The 23,683-nt window shown below is 48.6% G+C and overlaps 1 protein-coding gene across 9 annotated transcripts in view; it reads left to right on the top strand.

The window, feature by feature from the left end:
* The window catches only part of LOC106017775 (uncharacterized), a 116,379-nt gene that overhangs the window by 60,343 nt on the left and 32,353 nt on the right, over positions 1–23,683 (top strand). For 5 of the 9 annotated variants that reach the window (XR_011810455.1, XR_011810456.1, XM_072040480.1 and 2 more), the window contains exons 1-3: positions 13,070–14,087; positions 17,896–17,976; positions 19,224–19,308. Coding sequence is in view for 3 of the 9 variants with exons in the window: in XM_072040480.1 (XP_071896581.1) it covers positions 14,002–14,087; positions 17,896–17,976; positions 19,224–19,308 (252 nt within the window). In the remaining 6 variants the exon portion in view is untranslated. The other 4 variants (XR_011810457.1, XR_003498509.3, XR_011810458.1 and 1 more) reach the window with 2 other exon arrangements.

Genomic DNA, 23,683 nt, shown 5'->3' with positions numbered 1-23,683 from the left:
TTGTATAAAAGCAAGCGTATGAAATACACAGCTTTGGCAGGTTGATAAGTTAATGCTGGCATTATTATTTAGTACTGGGAATATTTCCTGTGCCTGCTTCAGAGCGGTGGCAGGTTAGTACCCATAACAAGCAACATTCTGTAGGAAGAAAATGTTTTTTTTTCTTTTTTCTGTATTATATTGCTGCAAAATTAGATCCCAGCCAGGACTGGCACAGAGCAGGGAAATCCCAGGGAGCTCCTAGGAAGGCACAGTGGTTTTTGAAGGGAGGGAGGGTCTGGGGACGCCAGGAACAAAATTGTTTTGTACTCAGTGACAGGGTTGCGTAGTTAGAAACCCAGCATAGTTTCTGTAGCATTTCCTTTTCCTTTCGAAAATAGTCAGTGCTCAGATCAGCCCAAGGCACAGCGTGGGTGAGGGATGTGGCCAAGCAGGGAAGGAAAGGCCAAAGCTGAGGAGCTGGCAGAGCATTATGCTGCTTGCATTTCTTCAGCGCAGTCCTGGCCCCAGCCTGCCGGAGGGAGTGCTGCTGCTGCCTTCAGCAGGCCTAGCTTTTGTCCAAGCCTCTGGATAATTAGCACCGCTGACAGCATTATTCTCCTCATGTACACAAGCCAAATAATCACTGTCGTGCGGCTCTGGGCTGGCAAGCTGGGACACTCTGGGGATGTTATTCAGAGCCTGGAGTTGTGTCTTGCCTCTTGCCAGTCCTCACACAAGAAGAATTCATTCAAACCCAGATTCACTGGATCAGGTCTTCCAGGAAAGCACAAAAGCAGTGATCCAGAGCAGTTTCTGTTCCCCCCTCCCTGGCTTTGTGTACACTAATGAAGCTGAGGGGGGTGTTAGCCCTAGCACATGCCTCTGTGTCTTCTGGCCATGATTACTGTGAAACGAGGACTGGTTCTTCCAAAATGTCTTTCTCAGCTTGAAGTGGACAGTGTGGATCATCTCTTTCCTCTCACATGGAGATTAAAAAAACGTTATCTTTTCCAGTTGATGGAGTGGAATGGCATGTGGGAGTGTGTGCCAAGCAGGTCTTGAAAGAATGCCTCAGAGTTCAGGGGCAGGGTTCACAAGCTCTAGCATTTTCTTTGCATCATTAAATATCAATCTTGAGGATGCTCCCTGGGTTTTGTTGCTTATGCATTGCTAGGATGACATTTGACACTTCAAGTAGGAAAGACAAATTGCAGTCTTTGGCGAAGCTGCTAAATGTTCATCAGTTAGTGATGAACTAGGTAGTGATAAGAAATGGATGCTCAGATGTTTGGGTAGTATCCAAAGCAAATGGATAAGGTCAAATCCTTTACCCGTCCGCCTCAGCATACCTCTGTTGACTTAAATAAGTGGGGTTAAGGCAATTTACCTGCTCTGTACCTCCAAAGAGTATTTATTTCCTGATATGTTAGCAGCAAGACCAGAGTCTATAGAGGAGTGACTTAGCTGTGAATATGCAGTGTGTTCAGTGCTGACTGCCTGCAGGCTGCCATGTGCTTGGAGGCAGAGCTCACTGCTCCCTCACAGCCCAACGTGCATTTCAGCGTCTGTTTGCTGTGTGCTTTTCTCCTTCAAGCCTACTGGTGGGTTTACATGCCCCTCTCTCCCTACCCCGCAGAAGGAGACCACAAGCTTCGAAATCAACTGTGTTTTGTTGCCTTCATTTAGAAAACAGAGAGCAGCTGCAGGTAGTGCCACAGCACATTCAGACTCCTTTCAACATGACACCATTTGGAACTGGAAGGGAAGGTGGTTATGTGAGGAAAAGCACTCGGTTTTGGTTTGTGGCACCGTTTCCCCAAGGAAGATACTGCGTTTGAAACCCAAGGATAATGTTGCCAGTTACTACAGGTGTAGAGCACAAAACCTTAGCCATTTAGCACAGCCGAAATAAACTCACGGGACTGAGGCAGAGGAGAACGAAGGTGCCATCCATCTCCTACCCCAGGATGCTTGGGGAAAGGTGGACCAGGGAATGGGAATATGGAAACGTGTATTTCATCTCAGTCACAGCCCAGTTATCATTGACTTGAGAGCAGTACACAAATGTGTTTGCTCCAGAGACAAAACAGAAAAGGTACATTTTTGGAGAGCAGCATTGGTGCTTTTGCCCAGCATTTTCTACGGCGGGGCTCTGACCTGCCTCTGATACAGGAACAGCTGGAGAAGGAGGCTGATGTTTAATTTCACTTGTTACCCAAGGCTTGAATCCTCTTCTTCAGCCTTGTACACCTGTCCATTATACGAGCTACAGCCTGCTCCCTCCAGTGACCTGCTGAAGCCACATTGGCTTTAACGCAGCATTGCTGTCTTCTAAACTTGCTTTTAGGATCATGCAAGAAGAAGGGATGAGGGTATCACAGGAAGGCCTGATTTCCAAAACCTGAAGCAGCATTACTGGAGAGCTCTAGAGGTAACTGTGGTACTGAGTGAGCCTGGGAGTTTGATGTTTGAGCCTGCACCCCCTGAGGTGCCTGAGCGTGCCTGGTAGGGAGAAGCAGTGGCTGGGTGTGCAGTGTGGGATTTGTGTCTCCTAAAGGCTTGAGAACATACCAACCATTGAATCCAGAGAAGTATAAATAACACTGAAAAATGTAGACAAATAGTTGTCTTCATTCCCTCCAAGGCGGGGAGGACTGAATGTCTGCAATGTGGTCTGAAAGAAAAAAAATCTTCATTTTTACTCTTTAATACAATAAAACTGAAAGCAGCCCACATTGTCTCTGAAATGGGAAGCATGAGACAGTCAGTATTACATTTTCTTTCTGGATGCAAGAAAATGACCTTCATAGCTCACTTGAGGCTTTGTCTCTTTAGAATTATGGGCCATTTCCTTGTTAGTGGTAATAAACTACATTATATTCCACTTCACACTGATGGGGTCTTTCTACATAAAGCCAGGGAACTTCAAAAAAAAAAAAAAAAAAAAAAAAAGGAAAAGGAAAAAAGGTCAGTGAATTTCAAAATGTGCTTTATTAAAAAGGATATAAAAGGGAGAGAGCTCGTATCACTTCTCAAATGTTATGTGTTATATTAATAAGCCATTATGTTTTAAACACTATTTGTAAGCGACGCGCACACAGTTTGGGGTGTTAGGACACCGTGCACATGGGTACCAGATGTTCAGCATGCAGAATAAGCTGGGACAAAGACCAGAGGGGTCAGAGGCAGTGGCAGCTCCCAGTACTGCAGCCTCTCCCAGATTTTGGGCCCTATTTTTCAAAGACCCTGCTTGGTTAGCAGAGACCAGGACAGTGAACCCCGGTGAGTCGGTGCTGTGCCTTTAAATAACGTTCAGAGATCCCCTTATTTCCCCTCTGCACTTTTGGCCTCCCGACAGGCCTGTAATTAGCACAGATTTTTCACATTCGTGGATAGATTGGAAATTTGGAAGCACTTAATGGAAGAGGTCAGTCACCTTGACCAGGCTGAAATTGCCATTAGAGGACGTCTGCGTGCTCCCAGGGCTGGCAGCACACAAATACATGAATATTAATGTGCCGCATGCAAAAATGCAAACACCGTTTGCCACATGGGCAGGGCTAGGACCTTGCATCCAGCGTGACACCAGCCTAAGGGCTTTCAGATCTTCTGGGGATGCTTCCATCCCCAGATGTAATGTAGCCTTACACAGGCAGGGCTTGCACACAAACCCAGTTCCTTCGTAGTACTGCCAGCACCTCGCCCAGCTGAGCTTCTGCGTGGATCCCAAGGGTGGTGGTACCAGAGCCTGTTTGCCAACAGGGTTTTGCCTCGGGGAGCTAGTTCTGCTGGGCAGCCAGGCCGTGCTTTGGTTTGCAGGCAGAACCAGGAGGCTGGTTTTCCCGCTGCAGATGGACCAACCTGCCTCTCTGCTTGGCCTGGGACATCATTTTTTGTATTCCCTTTGGTTTGCTGGAAACTGCTGGGGTTTCCATTTGTGTAGCCCTGGTAGGGGAAGCTGCCTCCAGAGCCTTACTTGTAGGCTGGGAAGTGATTAAAGGAGACCTGTGAATATAGAAGGAGCTATGGGAAGCATAATGTGATTTCCTTTCTGTCCCTATAGTTCATGAGTTTAATGCAGATTTCTAAGACACTGGGCAGTAAGTGTACAATGCATTTTTATTTATCTGTTTTAATCTCTCAGACCATTTTAAATGATGATGGAAGTAAAATAAGAAACCCACACAGCAAATCCTCCAAACAACAGTTAAGTTAGGAGAGCTCGGATCCTTTCATTTCCAGATCTCCTAGGTGCAGTTAATACTTAATGGGAGAAGAAGCAGGTCCCTGGCAATAATTATGCAGTTTTGGATTGAAGCTTATGATCCTAGCAGCAAGGATTCTTACAGTAAGGTGCAATACAACAAGCCCCATTCTTGTAAAAAAACAACACCAAAAAAAGCCCATGTCTTTTAAACATTTACTGTGTGTGTTTAATACTAAAAGTGATTATAGCACATTGCTCTTCACCTTAATTGTTTGGCAAATGTCACACTGTAAAAGCAAATCCCTTTCTTGCACTTCCAGAATACCGTGACATTCTCGTGCTGCCAAGGAGCCCCTGCAAGATGCTTACGAGGGCCCCTTCCCTGTAGCACGGTTTGTGAGCATTTCATAAACCTTTCTACACCAAAGCATCCGTCGGGGATGAGGAGATTATTTTATTCCCACTTTTTTCCTGCTGGAGAACCAAAGGACGGAACAATCCGCAGATCCCTTAAGGTCTTCAGGTGCATAAATCTCCTGTGACCAAGCCCAAAGTTCAGCGCACCTGACTTTCAGGATGCGTCTGACTAGAGGGTTATACTGGAAGTTTAATTGTCCTTAAAAATCAATCTTTAACCACCCAACCACTTTGTTGCTTCCCCTTCCAGCTCTCTGCAGCCCTAAAGCTGGCTCGCCCATCAAACGCAGAGCTGGAGCTCCAGCAACACACGGCCAGATTTCCACAAGCCATCAGTGCCAGTTACTTGAACATCTGGCACCATTTGGATCTAGTGTTTGTTTTGCTTTATTTTGGTTCTTGTTTTTAAAGTAATTGTTCACAGCAAGCACACCATGTTTTCATTAGAGTAGAAGAAAACCAAGTGTCATGAGCTGCTCTTCTTAGCGAGGAGTAAAGCAGAGCAGAGTAATGCCCGCAGCTCGGCATGGCCAGAGCTGTCAGAGCAGAACCAGCAGTGTTGTGATGAACTGGATTGCAGGGCAGGGCCAGGGCCTTCTCCAGGGCTGGCTTGCAGTGACGTGGTAGGTCACTACCAGGAAAGGAAATTCACGACCTTCAAACTCATTGCATGTGTGAAAGTTACTGCCTGGCTAGCGGTGCTCTTTGCTGTTGTTTGCTGGTTGTCATTTATAGAGGAGAGCAAATAATCAGAGCTAGCACTGTCTCAGGAGATGCCTGATTCCTTGCAAGATCAGGTTCTGAGAACAAGGAAAGGACTTTATATCACATTGACTGTCATCTGCACTCTCCGCTCCACTAACTGGATTTATTGTAAGGCTGCATCAAACAAATGGAGTCATAAGCTGCACCAGCCCCAAGGCGCCTGGATGAATTAAAACATCCAAGACAATGACGAATGCTGCCAAAGGGTGTTGATATTGGGCTGCCAGACCTGTGGTCTCTGGCAAAGCCCAAGAAACAGCCTTGTCACACAGGGACTCCAGAGTTACCACTCTCAGCACTGGGTGGGGACCGAATTCCCTTCTCCTCTGCCTTTGCTATCCAAGTGGCAGCCACGCTCTGCGGTACAGCGTGCTGCCTCTCGTCACGCTGTAGAGAATGAAAAGCTTTACGTCTCAAAATTTAGCTTTCACAGGTCTCACTGCCTCCTTCCCTCCGCTGCTCCAAAACTCAGCAAAACAAAATACAGTTCAGAACATGGCAAAATACGGAGGGACTGATGCAGTTCCTGCTGAAATCAGCCGTGACAGAGAGAGCTCCTTGTTGCTGAAATGCCATGACGTGGGGCACGTGCTTGCACATTGTGGCTGGGCATTGTTATAATACTCTTTGTGTGTGTCCATGCATGTGCACTGTGTGCTGCATGTGCTTGTTATGCAGGTGTGTGCACTTCAAGGAGACGAGTATCTGTTAATCTCCAGACAGCAAATATATATACATAGGTCTGTGCACATACGCATATATGTGTGTGTGTACGTGCACTGCTACCGTATGTTTAAACTGGCATCAGGCCAGTCCCATGCGTCTTCATAAAGTCTGTATCCCTGCATGTGTACGTGAAAAGCCAGCCTGCTCTCCAACAGCAGGAGCCAGCTCCAGACGTAAGCTGTACTGGAGACCTTTGATTTATAAGACCTTCTCTCTTGGTGGCTCTTTGCGTAGGATTTCCGTGCGAGGCGAAATCTGAAATTGGTGATGGATTGTTATCTGCCAGGCTGCAAGGAGAGAGCGCCGTGTGTAGCCCCGTCGGGTACAAGCTCCTTGTGCAGCGCCGTTTTATTTGACAGGTGGCAGCCATCCGAGGGGAGACTTTAATTTGAGAGTCTGTACTTAATAGTAGTGGTCCAGAGCCCTGCCATGTCCTTTCCATTGACCCCTTTTGTTTCTTTCTTAAAAAAAAAAAATGATGGGGAAGGGAGGCCAAGAGTGGGCTCCCAGTCTGAGGAGGGAGCAGGGCTCACGCATGGGCCCCGATACTTGGAGAATTTCTCAGTGGGCAGGGCATCAGCTCCTACCCAGACGAAGTGCCATCCATTGCACCTATGTCAGCTCTTCTGAACTGGTCGTGCACCCACGGCCACGGGGCGCTGCACGCTCATACACAGCCCCGTTCACACCTGGTGTGCATCTTCCCCATCCCCAGCCTCCTGTTTGCCTTTCTCTGGTTACAAAGAAATCACTAAGGGAGAGATACATTTCTTACCAGCATCATGCTGACCCCCTTTCTCCTCCCCCCAAGCCTTGAAATTAATTAAATGATGTCACGCTTGATTTTATCTGATTTGGAAGCAATTCATCACCCTTTTGCTGGTTCTATTAGTCCAGGCGATCAGCACATTAATTCATTTGTGAGACTAAGCTCAAGGGTAATTACAGTGAGGAAGCTTAATGCCTAAACGTGTTAATGTCTGTAATCAGAACTATTTTCTCAGTGCGGAACAATTGTTAGACAATTACACTTGGATATGATTGCCCTGGTAGGCAACAGACGCTGTGTCAAGAGGGGAATAGCAGAAGCTTGTTTTGCAAGTACTGTGTTATCAGCAAATTCGTCTCTTTGCAATCTCTCTCCGCCTGGATTCTGCGCAGCTCGCCCCTCTCTCAGGTTTCGCATTAGTAATTAAGTTGAAAAGTCAGCTCTGCCTCTTTTTCAGACTGGGTAGTGTGGGGCACAGAGGAAAATAGACACCTTTGCTTTTTTGTAACATAAATGTCACAGGCTTTGGCTTCTGGTGTCCTTGTTTATGTCTGCAGAGAGAAAGCATGGCTTTCATAGCCTGCCCTTTGCCTCCCGGTAGGCCTGATGTGCCTTTTTTTTTTTTTTTTTTTTTATCCAGCAAAAAATGCTTTCCAGTCAAAAGAAGTCTAGGTCTGGATGAACTTTGGGGTTGAGATTCTCCCTCTCCTGTCCCTCTCCAGACCCTTACAGAGGGCTCTTTGTTGACTTCATGGTGGGGAAGCATCCTGCCAGGGTGATCCTGGACCTGCCTTAAAAGAAAGGTGATTGAGGGACCCGTATGGGCACAGTGGGACCACACAAGCATAGCAAGGGGGCACAAAGTCTCTGTTAGGTTGGTTTTCTCTGCTCTCCCCTCCTCTGCCTGAGCTGTCGGTGAATTTGTCTGACCGGAAAGCTTCTAGTTTTGTGTCAGGCTTCCTAAACATGTAGCTCTGTGCTGCACAGCAGGCATGTATGCTATCCATACGTACGTGTGACATGTGCAGGGCAGTGATGGGGCCATGGCTTGGGGAGAGGCTCAGCAGTGTGGCCGTGAGCACGCAGTGCACACAGCATGGATCCGGGGAAGGTGGGGGTGTCCCCAGCCAGCTCAAGGTAATTCAGCTTCGTGGGACTGCTGATCCCCCCCCCCCCCCCTTTATCCCCTCCTCAGGCTGGTGTGTGCAGGCAGGTTTCGTTCAGCCTCTCTGCTCCTGGTGTGTTCCCCTCTCACAGTGAGGATGAATGTGCTGCAGCTGGGTGGTGCGGCCAGGCAGCAGGACGCCAGGGTCCCCACAAAGCCATTCCTCTTCCTCCCCGGGTGCCCACGGTGACCTCCGCTGTCACCAAGCGAGTCCGAGCACTTGTGCTGTGCTGCTGGGGAGAGATTGTATTCCAGCTCACCCTGGAGGTCCTCCAATGCGCCGGGCACTGTACCTTGCAGAAATTCTCATTTGGGGTAATGTCCCATACACCGCTGGCCTTGAAAAATGCATTTCTTGGTGTTTGAAGAAAAGCCTCCAGCGGTGCTGTGGAACAGCAGCGTCCTCAGAGGCCCCTGGGAGGAAACGAGTTGGCCATGGTGTGTTTTGCAGATACGGCGAAGCTGTGCCAGTGACAACCACAAGAAGAGCTCTCTGATCGGATGGTTTCAGGGGCTGTCTACGTCCAGAGGAAGGTAAGAATAAATGTAAAGTGCCTGTTGCCATTAGAGATGAAGAACAAATGTTTGAGAGAAATCCTCGCTGGTCTCCAGCTGGACAGGGGCTGTGGCTGTGACCTTCTCCTGTCTCCATGTCCAAATTATCAGGCCTAGAATTAGCACCTCCACCCTTTTCCAAAGCCTGGGATCTAACAAAACCATTCTGGGGTGCTCCAGAGAGGTCTGAGTCCTCTCCCAGCAGCACAAGAGCAGGATGGGCAAGATGGCACGGCCCAGGCCGTTGCAGACCGAGCCCTTTCCCTGCCACTGACTTGCTTCAGTGTCCTGCCTTGCCTTCCTCATCTGCGCTTGTCCCTCCTCCAGTCTTTGGGCTGTTTCACTTAGGAGCTTCCCAGGAAACACAAGCAGCGTGCTGAAGGTCTCCGGGTGGGAAACCAGCCTGGAGGGGGTGAGGGTCACAGCTTCGCTGGTGCAGCATCCTGGGGACGGTGGCGGCTCAGTTGCTGTCTGTCACCCCAGTGCAGCCTTCTGGGGCTGGCTGCAGGTTTGTCAAGGAGCGTGGCACAGCAGGCACGATTTGTCAAAATGGTCTGAAAACTGACAACGTATCTGTGGCATTGAGTGAGTTTGTAAAAAAGTAACAGCCAGGGTAATCTGACATCTGTTCTCAGCCAGCTATCGTGTCTGACAATAGGGAACGTAAGCACAATAGCATGGCATGTGAAGAGGTCTGAATTTCGCATTGTTTCTTCTCCTTTGTGCTGGAATAACTTCTTAGCAGTGTAGAAAACCTATTTCTCACCCTTTCACATTCTCCTGGCAGATCTTTGAATATTAATGCTGTCTCTGGCATCCGTGAGTCAAAGCACTCTGCGCTGGGCTGATGAGGGTTGTAGGGCACAAGCGACATCCCCGTCTCCTGCACGGGTGACGAGCAAAGCCCCCGGGCTGCGGTGGCACCTGGTGCTGCGGTACAGGGTGGCACTCAGTCGGCAGGACCCGGCCTGGCCATCGGGAGGTCGGGATTTATCAAGCAGCTCTGGCACTGGCTTCCCTTTTGTCCGCGCTCTGCTGGTGACCTCAAAAGAGGGGCAGTGTTCAGAGGGGCGCTGAAGCTCGGGATGGCTGAGCCCATTGTACCATCCAAGGCCTTTGACTTCCTCTGCTATACCAAATGGCGAACAGGAACAAGAGACGTAGCGCCATCATCGTGTTAGGGACCCTAATCCTCAAAATCAGTCCCAAGTTACTGTAGGTACCATTTAAAACTACAATATTCAAACAATAGCTTCTAAAATATTCACCTCCTCCTCCTCCTCTTTTTGTCCTTATTAAAAGCTATAGAATATTTCTAATGTGACAGGAAACATCCTCCATTGTTTCGCCACTATATTTGACTGAAGTGAAGCTGCTTGCTGCACAGACGTACCCACCTCTGAATGTTTTGCTATTCTGGGCCTTGTACAGGTTGGAGCCTAACTTATTTTAACCATTGCAGTTTCGGCTGCCTTGTAGAGTTCTTCCAGGCCATTAAAGCTTGATGCGGTTTTACCCTCTCAGCTAACAGAGACCCCATACAATACATGGATTCTGTTGAAGTACAAAACGCAATCATTGTAGGCAATTAGGAGATAAACTTCCTCCTCTCTTCTGTGTTTGGCAGTCAGATGCTTTGAGATCCTTGCTGCCCACCAGGACATACTCTCTGCCACCCTTTTAGCCAGAGGTCATGGACAACAGATGTGGTAAGGAAATAAAAATTGAAAGCTCCAGATTTGCAGCGCTCGAAGTGAAGCCTTGAGCCCTGCTGTGCCTGGCGAGGCTCATCCCATGGCCCCATCCCTGGGCATGGCTCATGCCCCAGGGCTGAAATGAAAATCCTTGCTCCCATGCCTTTCTATGATGCAGGAACAGTGATGTTGCTGAAACTGAATTGTTCTTGCTGCTCGCACGACTGCAAGTGCTGTAGGACCTCACCAGTTTCAATACTGAAACACTGTTGGGCTAAAAGCTAATCTGCTGAGTCCCCGGGGCTGTGGATGGAGGAGTGAGATGAAAGACAGCTCCAACTGTGCAGTGGCAGACCTTGTCATTCCTGAGCCACTCCCAGCTAAAATGATCCTCACCTCCATCTCTCCCAGCTCACCAGCGTGCAGTATTTCACCCACCAAAGGTTCATCCAGCCAGCCACGCACCGTTCGGCATGGCATACTGATATATCTGCCTGGGCCCTGTTCCTGAAGTCACCGAGCACCTGTAGGTGTGTTGCTGAGGGCAAGCAGGGGCTGCCTTGTAGCCCTCCTGATTTCCCGAAGGACCTGGGGGCAGTTTAAGCCATAGTAAATCTGCATTCAATCAGCACTAGAAAATCCCCCAGTCGTTACTCCTGCCTTCCATGCACGATCCTTTTCTCCCTTGCAGTTACAAATACGTTCAATCAAAACGAGCGTGTTTTACTCCTCTTTGTAAACAATGCAAATGCAACGCAAACATTTCACTGTCTGCTGCTCAGTATTTCTGCATAATCTGGCAATCCTGCACAGAGCAGATAAAATGGTAGGGAAGGAAAGTTCTTAGCTCATTTCTCTTTTCTGGCAAAGGCATTCTGTCTAATGGCAGGCCACTCAATCTGCCTGCCCCAGATATGCAAACATCTCATGTCTAAGTCTTGCTGTAGTGTCACCTCTGTTGGGGCCCTGGGAGGTGTTGTAGCCCCCGGTTCCTGCCCAACTCCCTGTTCCTGGTTGGAAGCCATCACCACCCCATCAAACACCAGTTTTAGCAAATCAGCAAATTCAGACAGGAAAGTCTTGAACAATTACCCCTTTCCTCCTGCCCAGCTCAGCTCGCTGTAGCTTGGCGCACCCTACAAGGTGCAAACACGCCTTCCTGCAAGCCTGCAGCTGCAGCACACCCTGACAGGCAGGCTGGGGGTGTCTGCCAGCTCTGGGTTTCCCTGTAACATCGAGGCAGCAGGTTTATACATGCCGTGTTACAGCCAGTAGGCAGGTGGGGTGGCTTTCACAGCACCATGGAATAGAATCATAGCGGGCTTGTCGCTACTCAGCCTTAAACCACATTCAGCACGCAGTCCTTATGTTCATTTTCCTTGGTTTGACAGGACTCTGGGGTGCCACAACTCTTGTTTGAAACTTAAAGCAGCGATGTGGCATTCAGTGCAGCTAAGGACGGGCAGCCCGACCCTGCAAACTGCTGTGTTAAAAAATAATGGAGGAAGGAGAAGAAACACCTGAAGAAGCTGTTCCACATGTAGTAGAGGAGGCACAGCGCGCATAAAAGTAATATGGTAAGCTGCCCTGCAAGTCACCCGTTAAGTGCCATAAAGATGGGCCAGTCTGCGTGTTCCCCAGCTCCTGCAGCAGTAGCATGGGCCACCAGTTTGCACTGGGAGGTATCCAGCTCCCTCCTGCTGCAGACGGCTCATGGCACAGCACCAAGCCCAGAGACCGGTGTGGCGTGCCCCGGGCAGGCTGTGCTTTCCTGGCCAGGTCTCTCTATACCCAGTGCTGCTCCACGCTCCTCAGAGCCTGCTCAGGACTGCTCACTGCTCACCAAAGCAGTATTGGAGCAGATCAGCTGAAAGAGATCAGCTGGCTCTTCACGCGGTACAGCTGTTTCTTTATCCCTCCTGTCCTCCACTGGTTCTGTCCCCTCCCCAGTCCCTGTCCCTGCCTTGCCAGGAGCACACTTTGGTAGAAAGGTCTGAAAAATCAGGGCCATTTCTATTCTGTGGGACCAAAGGGTTTCCTTTGTTATAATTCCTCTGCTCAGCTCTGTGCAAGGCCCTCACATGGGGCACTGCGACACACGCCCTGTATAATGGAGACAAAAGCAGATTACTGTGGGGATGCCTGAAAAGAAACCATGACTTGTTCCCTTGTTGCTACAATCTTGTTTACTCGCTGTGCTTTGCAGGAAGCAATTCATACAGGTTTCTTTTGCATAACAATAGTAAAGGCTTTTCGTGGTGAAAAAAAAACAAACCACAAACAAAATAGGGAAAAAACGGGTGAGAATTTATCACAGAGACGAACACAGCCTTGCCTGAAACAGTTTATGCTGTTCATGCCATTTATGCCAAATGAAACGATCAGTTTCTGCTTCCTTAATGTTGTCTCCTGGTGTCATGGCCCTGATTGATGCAGTGTGACGGAGGGCTTGAGGGGAAGGGCTGGAGGCTCAAAGGCAGTGTTAAACTCATTTCTCTGCTGGCCCATGGCAGGAGAGAGCAGGGAGAGAGGACAGCAGCTGGGCTTTGCTAAGGCTGGACTGCTGCATGTCTTGGCTTGGTGTTGGTGGTTTGGGTTTATTTTTTTGGCAAATACTTGGAAGAAAGTGGCCCGGGTTAAAGGTCAGGTTTAACATGCTCTTGGTGTCTCTTGTGTTTCTGTAGCCTCACCTTGCTGCCTTCATCTCAGCCTGGCCATTTTCTGCACTGAAACGAGGCTTTTGCAGTTGTGTTGAGTGTTCATCAGCTGTTCCCCCCGGAGAGGTGAGCACACACAGGAGGTCGGTGGCACAGAGTGGGCATCCCTTCTGGAGGTGCTCCCTGAAACGAGGACCTCAGCAGGTGCTCAGTCAGCTGGGGTTAAACCCAGCTGTGCCCTGCTCTGCCCCATGCTGTCGCTTTTGCAAAAGTAAGGGGAAGGCAGGTTTGAGTGGACAGTTGCAGATAACATGGAAAAAGGGTTTTAAGTCTTGCCATGTGATCATTTTAAAATAGAGACACACAAAGACTCAGGTTGGCTCCCTGAGCTGGGCTAAGTGCATCAGAGGCTGCACCCGGCTGCCTGTTTTTGGCAGCATCCCCTCTGGGAAGATGCACAGTCCCCCTGTGGTCCCGGGGCTCTTCCAGGGGCACATCATTGCTCTCAGGGGCATTCAAGGCTCTGCCCATGCAATTCGGTTTAATCTTATCATGCTGTAACCCCCTTCTCCCGCTTTGTTCCTCTAGCTGCTGTTTCTCTGGTTGCTGGGACAAGTTGAGGCTGTGCCCATGCCAGTCTGGGTGTTACATAGTGGCCCCTGGCCTGGTGGCTGAGCTGGGGGCTGGGGGTCAGGTTTGGAAACAGCACTCACCAGGTGAGCACCAGAGATCAGTAAGGAGCAAAGGCCAGAGCTGTTTGGTTTGATGTTTTTGGCTCAATTCTGAAAAACCTTCAAAATCAGTTTTGCCCAAGGAAGGAGCAGGCTGAGAACAACAGATCCTGCCTTGGGGCTGGAGGGAAGGGGCAGGAACGTGGTCACCATGCCCCTGCAGCGTCCCCAGGAGCCTGCCTGGGACATGGGGTCAGAGAGAGCTAAAACGACCCCACACCCACAGCCCCTCCGTATCACCAAATCTTCAAGAGGCTCCATCAAACATCTTGAGTTAGTCCAAAATGCTCCTGGCATTCCAGCTGGCAAACATTCGGTGATGCTGTTGCAAAAATGACTCAGGAGGACACGTTTCCAGCTCAGCCTTCCTGGGCTGAGAGGCATGGGCAATACAGAGCGCTCCGGCCACAACCTTTAAGGTAAGACCTCAGCTACATCCTCTCGCCCTCTCACAGCACTGGTCTCAGCTAGCTCCTACATTGAGTCTTTTTTTTTTTTTTTTCTTTTTTTTCCCCTGGGATCCCCACAGAAGCTGCTCCTGGGCTCTTTTTCTACTCAGTTTATTTGTTTTAACGTGTTGTCCCCAGATAGCCTTGTCTTTCCAGTCAGGTTTGTCTTTCGCAGCTGCTCCCTGGGCCTCATTGGACTTTAACTAAACCAAACTTACAAACAAACAAAAAATAACAGCAACAAAAACAACAACCAAGCAAAAACAAACAAACCAAAGGCCACCAACCACCAAGGCGTTGTAGCCTCTCGGTTAAATACAAACATATGTGGGAGGCTCAGGCCTTGACACTCCTGGGCCCCACAAGGCGCCCATGCTCCCCATCCCAGGTCCAACTCTGGGTAGCACCCCCAGCCTTCACTGAATGCTGAAGTTGCTGGCATTTGAGGCTGGTTAAAAGCTGAAGAGCTGAGGCATTTCCAGGGAGTGAGTGCTTTGCACAGCCTGACTCTGCCTGTGTGATAGGCACTTTGTAATCCTGGCAGAGGAATTTAGTTGAGAGAGCATTATGGGCAGATTAAAGTAGCCAAGGGGCAGTTCATTTGCTGCCCTCTGCTCTTCTGGTTTGACTTTTTCTAGCGTCAGGCAGCAACGTACAAAATATTTCCTGGGCTACTCAGAGATCTACACGAGATGTATTCAGCCCCGTGACTTAGCAGTAGCTGCCGTGACTTCAGTGCTGCTGTTTATTTTTCAAAAAAAATCTTCTGATGGTTTTTTACTTGGTACAATCTTCTGTACATGAGGGGTGTTTTGTTTGTTTTAAATGGGATATTCAGCGACTTCTTTGCAGCTTTCCAGTTGTATATTTCATAAACTGAGTGCAAGCTTTAAAGAGCTTTGTCTGACTTCTGGGGCTGCTCCATGGCTACTGAAATGTTGACCCAGCCTCTCCTGCCTGCGTGGTCCTAGACTTTACCAGCGGTGGTACAGGGCCTGCAGCTGCTGCTCGCTTTGCTCTTGGCGAGCCCAAAGATCGGCAGTGCACTGCCCGCCTGCGCTCAGCACCCAGGGGTGCAGCTGGGCCCTGCTGGGACAAAATGCTGCTGCTACACAAAGCAGCCAGGGCTGCTGCTGCAAGCCCTAGCCACCCGCTGGGCAGAGCTCCAAAGCCTGCTGCTGCTGTGGTTGTGGTGGGTCATCCAGCCCTGCAGATAGTTTTTTTTCTTTTCTTTTACAGCACGATCAACCTTTATTCTGAAATGAGTCTTCATGTCTGAATAATTTCATATGCACTTGCCCATCTGTTTCATGAAAGACACAGATAACCTCGTGCAGCATGAAACTGCCTGCAAAAGCTAAATTGTGCTTTTCAGCAGCAGCTTAAACACCTGAATTTAATAGCCTTTGCAGGGCTTGTCTGAATGAGTGGCAGAGGGCTTTAAATTAATATTGTTTCACAGGAAAATAGCTGGTTGATTAATCCTTTTTTTTCTTTTTTTTTTGAGGGGGGGAGGGGGCAGGTAAATCAAATCCACCTGGGGACAGTGAATTGGGGTGGGGAGGGTGTATTTAATAGCATGCTTCTCTTGTCCATCTCGTGTCTGGAATTTATTTGTTCTGAAGCATCGCTGAAGTTTTACAGCAATGATATCAGGAGTTTTTAGTGCCATATCTCAGACTTCGCATCAGACACCATTTCCTCCGCGCCGTATTAGCTCAGCCGCAGTCTGTGTCGGTGCACGTCCTGGTGTGCAGAAAGGACTCGGTACTCCTGCTGCAGCCAGGCATTGGTGCTGGGGCCCCACTGGGTGCCAGGAGGGTCCACCCTGTCTCCAGAGCCCCCCCGGGAAGGCAGGGGCCTGTGGCAGCACACCTGTCTGCTGGGGAGCCAGACTTAATCTGTCCCTGCGGAAAATGCGGGTCATAATCCCTCATAATTCGTGGAGCATGCGTGCTTAATAACATAAAACTGGCAGCTTTGCAGCAAGCAGCGCTGGTACTAAGAGCTGTGTTCCTGATGCTCTCCAGCTGAAGCCTTCGTCTGCCTTTGTGACCATTCAGAGGGGCTCCACGTGCACACCCGGCACAGCAAAGAGAATTGTACGTGGCTGTGAAATGACCTTTCTAGACTACTGGGTATAAAATGTTGAGGTCATTCCTGAAACAAATAGTTGCAATCCAGGGAGACTGGAGTATTTTAAAATGCGCCTCAAAGAGCCAAATGACCTTTACTGTTTTGCACTAAATTTAAAATGCTCTCTGGAGTCCCGGTAATGCGGTTAGCCAAAGAGGCAGATCCAGGGCAGTGAGAGCGTTTTGATGTGGGGTGCGTGCCAGAACCCGAGGGATTAACCCTGGCACTTGCAGCAGGCAAGGTGCTGGGAACAGGCCGTGGGACCCTACGGGGTGGGCGCTTGGCTGGGGGTGCGCCTCAGGTCGGCCCCTTGTGTTGGGGTTTTCTGTTTTAGTAAACTGCACCCTCGACCCCAGCGAAGCTGTACACCAACCTGACTCCGGCTGGGGCTGCCCTGGGGTTGAGGAGGACCCCATGCAGGTGAGCTGGCACGCACGGCAGCAGGACTGGAACCATTCACAGGCTTTGTGCACATCCCACGATGGTCACAGCACAGAGCCCTCTGACATAACAAGGGGGTGATGGTGTTCCGGACGCCGAGCAGCAGGGAAGAAGGGGGTTGCTGCTGGAGATGGTCCCTGCCTGCAGCTGTGGAGGCTGCCCTGAAGCTTGCTGGCCTTCACCTGGCTCCGGGCCATCCCGTGTGCGGGTGCCTTTCCATTTTGCCAGGGGTAGCCCCGAGCTCCCAGAAGCCCCCCAGGCAGTGCCGCCTGCAGGTAAGGACGGGGCTGCCCCAGCCCAGGTGCCCTGCACAAGGTTTCAGCACGTGAGGCCAGGACGGGCACGGGAGTCATGTTGCTGGAAATGTTCGATCCCTGGGAAGAAATTCCACACGGACACAGAGGCGTTTTGTTTCATATTTTATTGAATTTCATTTATATTAAATTAAAAATATATTTCTGACAGATTCATGTAACAAAAAGGCAGAACAGTTTTCAAATTGTTCAGCTGGGATGAGCGTGGGTTGATGCAAGGTGGGTCGCAGTCTACATTTGCCTTAACAAACAGATAAAGCTCTACCCCAAGGACCATGAGGAGAAACTCGGGACTGCACACAGGGGGGAAAAGTATAACCACACAAAAGAGAAGATCCACAGGCTTCTCCCCAGCCTCCAAACAAGACAAAAGGGGAGGGAAGGGGAAAAAAAAGAAAAAACAAGAAACCATGAAAAGAAGGGAAATTATGCTAAAATATGTACCTAATATTAACCCAGGTCAGTAAGTATTTTAACAGTGCGTAATCCTCAATAGCTAAAATATGAGAAACAAAAGGTTAAAGTAACATTACGCCACACACAATTGGCATACCCTACTGTGTAAGCAAGTGCAGAAAGTCTGAACACACCACAATAGTGCTAAAACACAGAATCACACAGAATGCCAAAAATGGTATTTCTAATCAAAACCAGAGGGTGGGAAGGGAAAGAAAGAAAAGGGGAGGAGCGGCATAAATCACAAGCAAATTACCTATATACAAATCAACCCTAAGGACAATTATGTTCCAAATAATGGTGTCCACAAGGAAAATAAAAGCAACATTATCCTTATTTACAAATGCAACTAGCTGTGTCTTTAACAAGCTATAAAAATACTATTCACATTTTCAAAGTAACATACAGTAGTTTTTGTATTTTTGTTTCAGAAAGGCAGCTAACTCTGAATGCATCACTCTGCACGAAATGAGTGTCTTCCCCAACATGCTGATGCTTCTCTTCTTCCAAAGGTACTTCATAAGGCAGAAGTAGTTAGTGTGTAACACCTCTGTGCACTATAAACACATGGAGAATTGCCTAAAAACCCTCCTCACTCCTGCCTCGCCTACCTGCTGGCAGGCAGCTGTGCTGGTCTGGGAGGTGCTGCGAGGGGCGCCCACCTCGCAGGAACTCTGTGCTCTTCCTGCTTCGCCTCCCAGACCGGGCCCAGCCTTGGATTTTGAGGGGGCAGCAATGTCGTCCTCCAGGCTTGGGAATTTGAGCCTCACCATGAGGAATACGTAGTTTGAGACTGCAAGGTAAAGAAATCTATTTTGGATAGGTTGTTTTGGATAGTCTGCTCTTAGAAACAGACTTCTTTTTCCCCTCAGTTTCCCCTCCATACACTAGGGCTGCTACCTCTTTAGAAATTCCTATTTAGGATGTTGGGGAAATTTCAAAAACTGGGCCAAAACAAAATAGGTGAAAACCACTGTGGATAATGTACAGAATGTGCACCAATTTCCAACACGAAATGCTATTAAATAACTGTGATTTTTCTTCGATCTGCATTTTCTCCTCAACATACCCCACCATGAAGACACGTACCCAGCAAATACCTTCAGTCCCTGTCTCCAAAGGAACACTGGTTGTAGTGCATTCAAAGTTAGCTACCCCTTACACAGCTGCTCAGTTAATAATCGACCCATTTAACAACAGTACCAGTTTATGCTACATATGTCATAGTACCTTACCTCAAAAGAACGGCATACATATCTACACTTACTTATAAAATACCATTCACAGTTTCTTACTGTGGTTATCCCAAAAGGGTTAGTCTTCGGAGTGCTATGGACAATACAGTGCTTTTGTCCCTAAGAGGGCTCAAAGCCTGGGCAGGGCGTGGGGACAGTGGCGCTGCGGTGGCAGCGGAAGCTGGATGTACGCATGTGCCCTGGTTGCAGCAACCGCCCTGAGCTGTCAGCAAGAGGGTGCTGTGCAAGGTGCACCTCTGCCCTGGTGGCTTCGTGCACGATGCGCTTGGAGCACAACTTCATGGCTTTTTTTTTTTTTCTTTACTGGGGAGGGGAAAGAACTGGGACGTAACTACTCACATGGTGTAATACCTTACAAGCCTCTCTTCAAAACCCTTCTCTACCAAGGTCCAAAGGGCTCTCTCAAAATAAAGGAGAAAAAAAACATAGCACTGACTGCTCTCACTTCCTCATTGGGGAAGCAACCTTAGCTGCTGCTCTCACACCTCCTCCTCCTTTCTCAGCACAGCCCCTAACTGGAGGATGCCTCGGGTGGGACCGCTTCTTCAGCCTGGTGCTGGTCACAAGAAGAACCTGCCTGCAGTTCAGGTAAGTCCCACCGTGTCCCAGCATCACCAGTTGGGCTTTAACACCTGCCAGCTTCCCCAGAAGATGCTCTGCATTGCCCAGACCTACGCACTGATCCCAGCTGACGCCACAGGGCAATGCAGACAGCCTTACCTTCAGTCCTGTCCCCAAGAGCAGTGAGCCTACTAGCATCATCAGGTCCTAATGCACAGAATGGTAGGAGCATGACCTTGTGCTAAAATAAAATGAGGGTGGACACAAATCATTTTTGCACATTTCAAAGTGGTGCTTCTAACTATGGGACTTCGTTATTTATTCCTGGTTTGTAACGGTGGCCATTTCTACTCGCATACCACTTAGCAAAAGAGAAAAAATGAAGTGGGGGCATGCTCCAAGCAGCCAAGCTGCAGAGGCTGCCCTTGTGGATGACTGTGCTTCCCGTCCCGTGAGGAAGCGTGAACCCTGCAGCCCCCCAAGCCCTGCCCATGCACAGCCCTGGCTTTCTGAAGTCACATCCGAACCCAAATCCAGGATGTGTAACAGACGAGCTGTTTTGTCAGCAGCAGAGGTTTACAATCCAGGGTAATGGGAACATTACAACTGACAGATCTAGAAATGAACAGTCTTTTTATGTTATTGCATGTAAAAACATCTTGTAGAAAATACAGAAGAACTCCGGGTGATGCTGTCTCCTTTAAGGTGGTCTTTAAGAGCCAAAGAGGTTACCAATAACCTGAGGCCTGACTCCGGTTCTTGCTAAAACCTATTTTGTACCAGTCCCCCTCATGCTAAAGAGCCTTCGAAGCAGAACACCTACTTGAGCTTCCAAAATCTGAAATCTGATTGGGTGGAAAACCTGATTCCCCACTTGTGCAGAACAAGGGAGAATAGAGCCCAGTGGGAGAGCGGCGCGCCCCTTCCCGCTGAAGCAGATGCTCCAGCTGCTGGTCCTTGGGGCAGTGACATTAATTCCCACTCCCTGCCACCAAAAGGGTGGACAGACAGACGTGTGTGCCACAGTGCCTGTTGGTTTCTGGAGAGATTCCTGCCCGGGGTGCACAGGGCTCCTCGAGGCAGCCAGGCTTTGTTACCTTGGGATTTGCAGGACCAGGAGAACCCAGCACTGCCTTGTACCAAAGCCTCATCTCCTTCACAGCCCAACAGAGCCCACGTAGGCCCTTCGTTTGCACCACCACCGTAACACAGGACACCGCACCTCCACAGACACCCCATCAGAAAAACAATATCAGATTTTTTGTTAACACCTGAGTTTCCCATGTAGGCCTAGCCTCAAAAAAAAAAAAAAGGACAAAAAACAATCAAGAACATATGCACCAAAAAACCCACCCCCCAAGCTTTATTTCCAGGCCCATGTCACAGCTGGCACTCCCCACCTGGACTGCCCGGCTCCAGCAGGTTTTGGAGCAGTCGGGGCCACGCTGGTCTTTCAGAACTGCCGTTTTCCTTGTGTTGAGGCTGGGCCTAGTGGTGGCGGAGGGCAGAGGAATGCTCCTGTGTAATTCCAACCCAAATCTCGATTGGAAACAAGCCTGCATGTGTGCAGACTGCCTGGCCCCCACAGCACGTAAACACAACTGCCCCTCGCACCCAGTTTCTGGGCTTATCAGAAGTTGCCCTTTGGACAGGAAGGGAACACCTCTCCTCATTAACCCAGAGAAACACAAGAAATGAGATCACTGCATACAACTCCCACAGCCAAGAATACATTTTCTACTAAGTGGTAAAAAAACAGGGTCTACACAACCTTTTTTTTCTGTAGAAAGATCTCTGGGCTGAGCTTAAGGTACCTGACACAGATCCATGTGGTAGCTCCTACCGCTGATACACACTCAGATTTATTTCCATTGCTTGCTACCTGGGAGGGATGACCTGTTTGAAAACAAGTTGTAAATACTCTGCTACATCTGAGCAAATGGCCATGTAAGCACATCTCCTTAGCTATTGTACAGAAAAATTTGAAAAAGAACTGAAAAAGGAAGTTAGGAGAAGTTGATTTCAGTCAATTACATTACAGCAAATCAATCCAGCTTCCACATCTGTTTGAAATAGCCCTCAGCTAGGCAGGTAACATCTAAGACAAGTATCACTGCAAGAGATTAGGTAGAAGAAGCTGTTGTTCTCCTTCATTTAGCACGTGTGCTTTGTGCCTTGGACAAAGGCTGATACACATGCAGGTATCTGCTCTTGAAAAGTTATTCACTGCTCTTCCATCGTACGTGCTATGATAAGCGAAAGGAAAACATTTATAAATAGGTGTCTGCATTATAAAATCCATAAAAACTGACAGTGGTGTGTACAGATACCATTATAGAACCAGAGAATTTATCAGAGCTGGAGAAAATAATTCTGCCCATGCTCTCACCTACTGCTTTGTGCTGACAAAATGCAGTTTGTGGCTGAAAATACCCCGTTTCTTCCCACAAACCTGTGAATATTCCTTACAAAGCCTGAACTTCATCTTTCACAATGTAATAGTTGAATGTTTGCCCTGTTTTTTCATGTATATTTGTCTGAGTTCCTTGCTCCAAAATAGCAGCTATAACCACTAATGCAAACACACGAGTTACGGCCAGGCGGGTATTTTTGCTGATTAGATTAAAAAAGACAGTTTTGCTCTTAGTTTAGCTGTTTCTCCTTTAACCATGGTTCAACGCAATTTTTGGCAAAAGGACAAAAACCTACCAGTTCTGAGAAATTCCTGTTTCAATGGACAGGCATATGCTTAGGGGCTGTGTTATTCTTAGTGGGAGGAAGAAAATGGTTAACCAGGTGCTCAGCACCATGCACGTCCATACACTGCAACAAAGGACAACTACAGGCGCAGCAGGAAATGCAAGGAACATTTTTGGTAATTGCAACTCAAACCAAAAGCTTGGAAAAAGAATGCCCATTTGTTAAGCTGCAGTGTGTTGAGTTTTCCATCATCACAGACTGCTGTGTTCATTGATCCCTTGTGTGCCCTCTGCATCGAGCACTACTCAGCCTCACTTCAAGGAACCGCTGTGTTTCCACACTACCTAATATACTACATCATACCCATAGTCAATGATTAAATTTAATAAATAATTCAAGTTTTCTAAGACATGTTAAATTGTTAAAGAACACAATTATTTACATATTGACTATTCTAATACCAGTACTACTTAATTACCCGAGAAACAAGCAGGCCTTCACCTTCCATTAGCAGCTACACCCTAGCACCATCCTGTCGGGTTTTGGGGATTTGAGCACGTCTCCCCAGTAGCCTTTGCATGCCCCTCTTTGAATTCAGACACAAGCTTACCACCAGGTTCTTTCTCCATTAGGAGTTACTCTGTTATAAGGCCTTGCTGCGGGACAAACCATCCCGTGCCTTCTCTCCTCTACTCCACCCACCTGTATCACCTAAGCTGCTGCCGTACTGCCAGGCATCCGTGCTCGTGCCGGTTCTTGTCCCCAAGCAGCTTGGCAATTGTTGCCCAACCTCCCGTACCTTTGGCCGTACTTCAGATGACACCATGAGCACTACCAGCAAACCTTCCGGGAGTGATGTCTGCAGGACTTCCTGCCACACCTCTGCCATCCAGCTCCCTGCCTCTGTCTCCTATCACAAATAATGAGTAGTTACGGGAGGGCGCTGGGAGGAGACAAGGCCTCTGGGACGCGTGATGCTCACGGGCCATCGATCCCACCTCAGTGCTCCGCGGGTCACTTTGTTCCACCACCACGCACCGCCTTGGTAGCACCTGACCCAACATCTCCTTCCAATAGCTTCAAAGCTCCGTACTTGCCCTTGCAGTTTTCGGGCTCCCCAGCTCCATACTGCATTTACAGGTCTAGCACCTGCCCCGCAGCTGGAGTGCAGCTCAGCTGGCTTGAGCTGGCCTCAACACACGTGGCACAGAAGCAGGTTGTTGGCAGAACCAACCCTGACTGATGACACACATTTGCTTTCCACCTCCAAGCCTACCAACCAACCCAGGTTTGAAATCTCTTCATACCTTTATCAAGCTGACCCTGAGCCACCAAGATTTGGGTAAATAGTGCATGTCTCTTACTCCTTCCTCTGCTCCCTTATGGTTAAAGGTGGCAAGCTGTTCATATGGCAGGATTCTAGAGGAACTTGGTACAATTCCAAGACCACCAGATATTGCTGGTTTTGTTTCCAGATTACCCCAAGGTCTTGACTTTAATAGTAGTGAAGTGCATAAACTGAAATACTGTTGCATCATTTAACACTGCTCTCCAACTGGTATTATTCGCTTAAGATTGCCCTCCAACAGGTATTATTTCTTCCCCTTTAAAAGCCTTAACGGATAGAGACACAGACAGATCTACAGGGGTACTTAATATGTCCTTAAGGTTTTCAGTGGGAACTAGGTATGCAAATGCTCTT

This window comes from Anas platyrhynchos, chromosome 7, assembly GCF_047663525.1.
Source record: "Anas platyrhynchos isolate ZD024472 breed Pekin duck chromosome 7, IASCAAS_PekinDuck_T2T, whole genome shotgun sequence".
Lineage (NCBI taxonomy): Eukaryota > Metazoa > Chordata > Aves > Anseriformes > Anatidae > Anas > Anas platyrhynchos.
The sequence above is the reverse complement of the archived record's forward strand: the minus strand, read 5'-3'. Positions and strand labels throughout refer to the sequence as shown.